The sequence below is a fragment of the Rhagoletis zephyria genome, unplaced genomic scaffold, assembly GCF_001687245.7.
Source record: "Rhagoletis zephyria isolate East Lansing unplaced genomic scaffold, Rhagoletis_zephyria_1.1 Rzeph_scaffold_22562, whole genome shotgun sequence".
Lineage (NCBI taxonomy): Eukaryota > Metazoa > Arthropoda > Insecta > Diptera > Tephritidae > Rhagoletis > Rhagoletis zephyria.
Window position 1 is genome coordinate 4,651 of NW_016179620.1, and position 2,540 is coordinate 7,190.

The window sequence follows — 2,540 nt, forward strand, 5'->3', positions numbered from 1 at the left end:
AGCTTGAATGGGCCCGTCGTGTCACAGGGTTATGGCTTACAGGCCCAACAGTGCATGTTGCATCGCTCTCTGACGTGCAGCTGCTTGCATAATTCACGCGACGTACGTAAATATAGATATTTTTTTAAAATTTATAGTTCTATAAACTTGCGTATTTTATAAACTTGCGTTTTTTTTCTTTGCACCTTTTATTTCTTCGCCCGCAGGGTCTGTCACCTAATTCTGTCACAACAACCATGTCTCCCGCGTATCCGAACAGCGAACCATCGTCGGACTCTTTGAACACATACAGTAATGTGGTTTTAGATGCCGGCAGCTCTGCTGGCGCTGCGAATGATAATGGCACCAGTTTATTGGTTCAACAGCAACGACAGCAACAACAGCAGCAGCAGCAACAGCGACAAGTGCAGCAGCAACAACAGCAACAGCAACAACAACAACAACAACAGCGTCAGCAGCAGCAACAACAGTCACTTAGCACAAATTTGGAAGGTATGTAGGTGGCTAGATGAACAAATTTGACCGGTAAAAAATATGGCTATCGAAAGAAATTATAAGTTAGTTGAAATTACTTAGCTATCGGTAAATCCATCGTAGTCCGATTTTCGGGAAATCTGCGAAAATGTGATCACTGCTACGAACGTATGCTTTCAAAGTATATGCTATTCGGATTCGGTCAGCGTATTTGCGTAGCAGCTATGATAGTTGCCCCACCTTATCGATTTTCATAGCTTAAAGTTTAATGAGCTTAACCGTAAAAATTGTAATGGATTTAAAGAGCTTTATGTAGTCACAATTTCCAAAAATTTTATATTTATAAGCAGTTAAAGTCTTCTTAATTTTTTATGAATTTTGGTATAAGTTTATACATATAACCGCTTTGGACATCGAGAGTTCTGTATTAACTAGACGTTCGCATATCTACGTGGCAGTGTTTTCTCGCATCGTTCGGCGAGATGCCCTTTTGAGCATCTGTTCATGGGAAGACCTAAATTAGTCACAGAAACCCGAAAGCTCCCCTAGCTCAGAGAATTCTGTGACCTTTCACCGACATAACTAAACTTAGCAGATTATTGTTGAGAATGGAGCACTGCGACCTTGAGATCTAACTATGCCTTTTATAGATTTCTAGTCTGTCTATTAATTTAGTAGCTGAGGGTAATTTTAATATTTACCCTAAATATTTTGATTAAACTGCACTCTCGATTATGCGAGGATCACCTAAGCGCCGTGTGCATCAGTGCAGGACATCGTTCCAAAATCTTCCGCACAGTTTCGATGCTCACCCTACCAAATATGCATCGCTTCTGCAGTAAGTTCCCAGTTTAGCCGGGTAATTGTTCAGCTTACAGTGTCCTGTAAGAATGTTTGTAATAACTCGTAATTTATTCGTGGATAAGCTCAAGCATTCCTCGGCTTATACTACCTAATGAGTTCTGAGGGCCCTAAAAGCTGTTTGGCTATCAGTCAAGATCGCGGTGTTCTAATCACAGTAGTCTGGATATGATTAGGTCAAGATGAACCTCGAAAGATGTTATTGGACAAATTGTTATGGAATCAGTTTTGCATATCGAGGCCTAACCTCCAAAATAATGTAAGCGAAATTTTTTTCAAAACTTTCGTTTTGATACAGAAATATTCCTAAAGCATTTCTGCATCAAAAAGAAAATTTGGAAAAAAAGTAAGTGCGCCTGGGCCACACTGGAGAAGTGAAACTTACGCTATATATCTATTTGGTCTCATAACAAATACACGTACATATATCTGATTTTGCCAAGGTTATATTTTTTCTCTATCTAGATCCCCACCTCTATCCCTGTACGTTCTAATTACATTTATGTTATTCTGTTTTCCTCTATCTTCATTTTTATCTTTATACTCTATCGCACTTAAAAAATATTTGGCCTAGTTTAACTTTAAAAAAAGAATAACTGTTATTTTCGGTACCTGCAATTAACCATATATATCATGGCTATCGCTGTAGTCTTCGAAGGTCGTTAGGACTAAGATTACCTCTCCAAGATTTTTGCACTCAAGTGCCATCAACTACCATATGAATTAAATACCCAAATATTGTCATTTTTTGTTTTTTGCATTCGCAGACAACAACTGCGCATCAACACTTATCGGGCAATGCATGGAGGCACTCAATAATGAGCCACAAATTGACGAATTTACGCTAGACAGCTTTCAACCTGGCCTAGAGTGCAATCTGGAGGAAGTGAGTATCAAATTATTTTGTAACCGCTTGAAATAATTTGAAACAATGTAAACTCTCTGCCGATTCTCTCGCTACAAATTCACTTTGCAGTTAATCCGACAGGAGATGAGCATTGATGGCATGTTGGATATCAACATCCCATTCCCATCCGACCCCACAGCTGTTGGCAATGACAGTACGAATATTGTTAATAGCGCCCTCGGCGGGGCGAATAATGCGCAGCACCAGCACCAGCAGCAACAACAACAACAACAACAACAACAACAACATCAGCAGCAATTGAATCAGCTGCAGGCACAGTTACCCCAGCAACAGCAGC

The 2,540-nt window shown here is 39.8% G+C and overlaps 1 protein-coding gene across 1 annotated transcript in view; it reads left to right on the forward strand.

The window, feature by feature from the left end:
* The window catches only part of LOC108381433 (forkhead box protein O-like), a gene marked incomplete at its 3' end in the record, with an annotated part of 5,942 nt that extends 3,406 nt beyond the window's left edge, over positions 1-2,536 (forward strand). Inside the window, exons 2-5 of the mRNA XM_017637856.1 lie at positions 3-102; positions 207-492; positions 2,103-2,221; positions 2,312-2,536. Coding sequence (XP_017493345.1) covers positions 3-102; positions 207-492; positions 2,103-2,221; positions 2,312-2,536 — 730 coding nt within the window. The remainder of the gene's footprint in view (positions 1-2; positions 103-206; positions 493-2,102; positions 2,222-2,311) is intronic.
* Between the last annotated feature and the right edge of the window lie 4 nt (positions 2,537-2,540).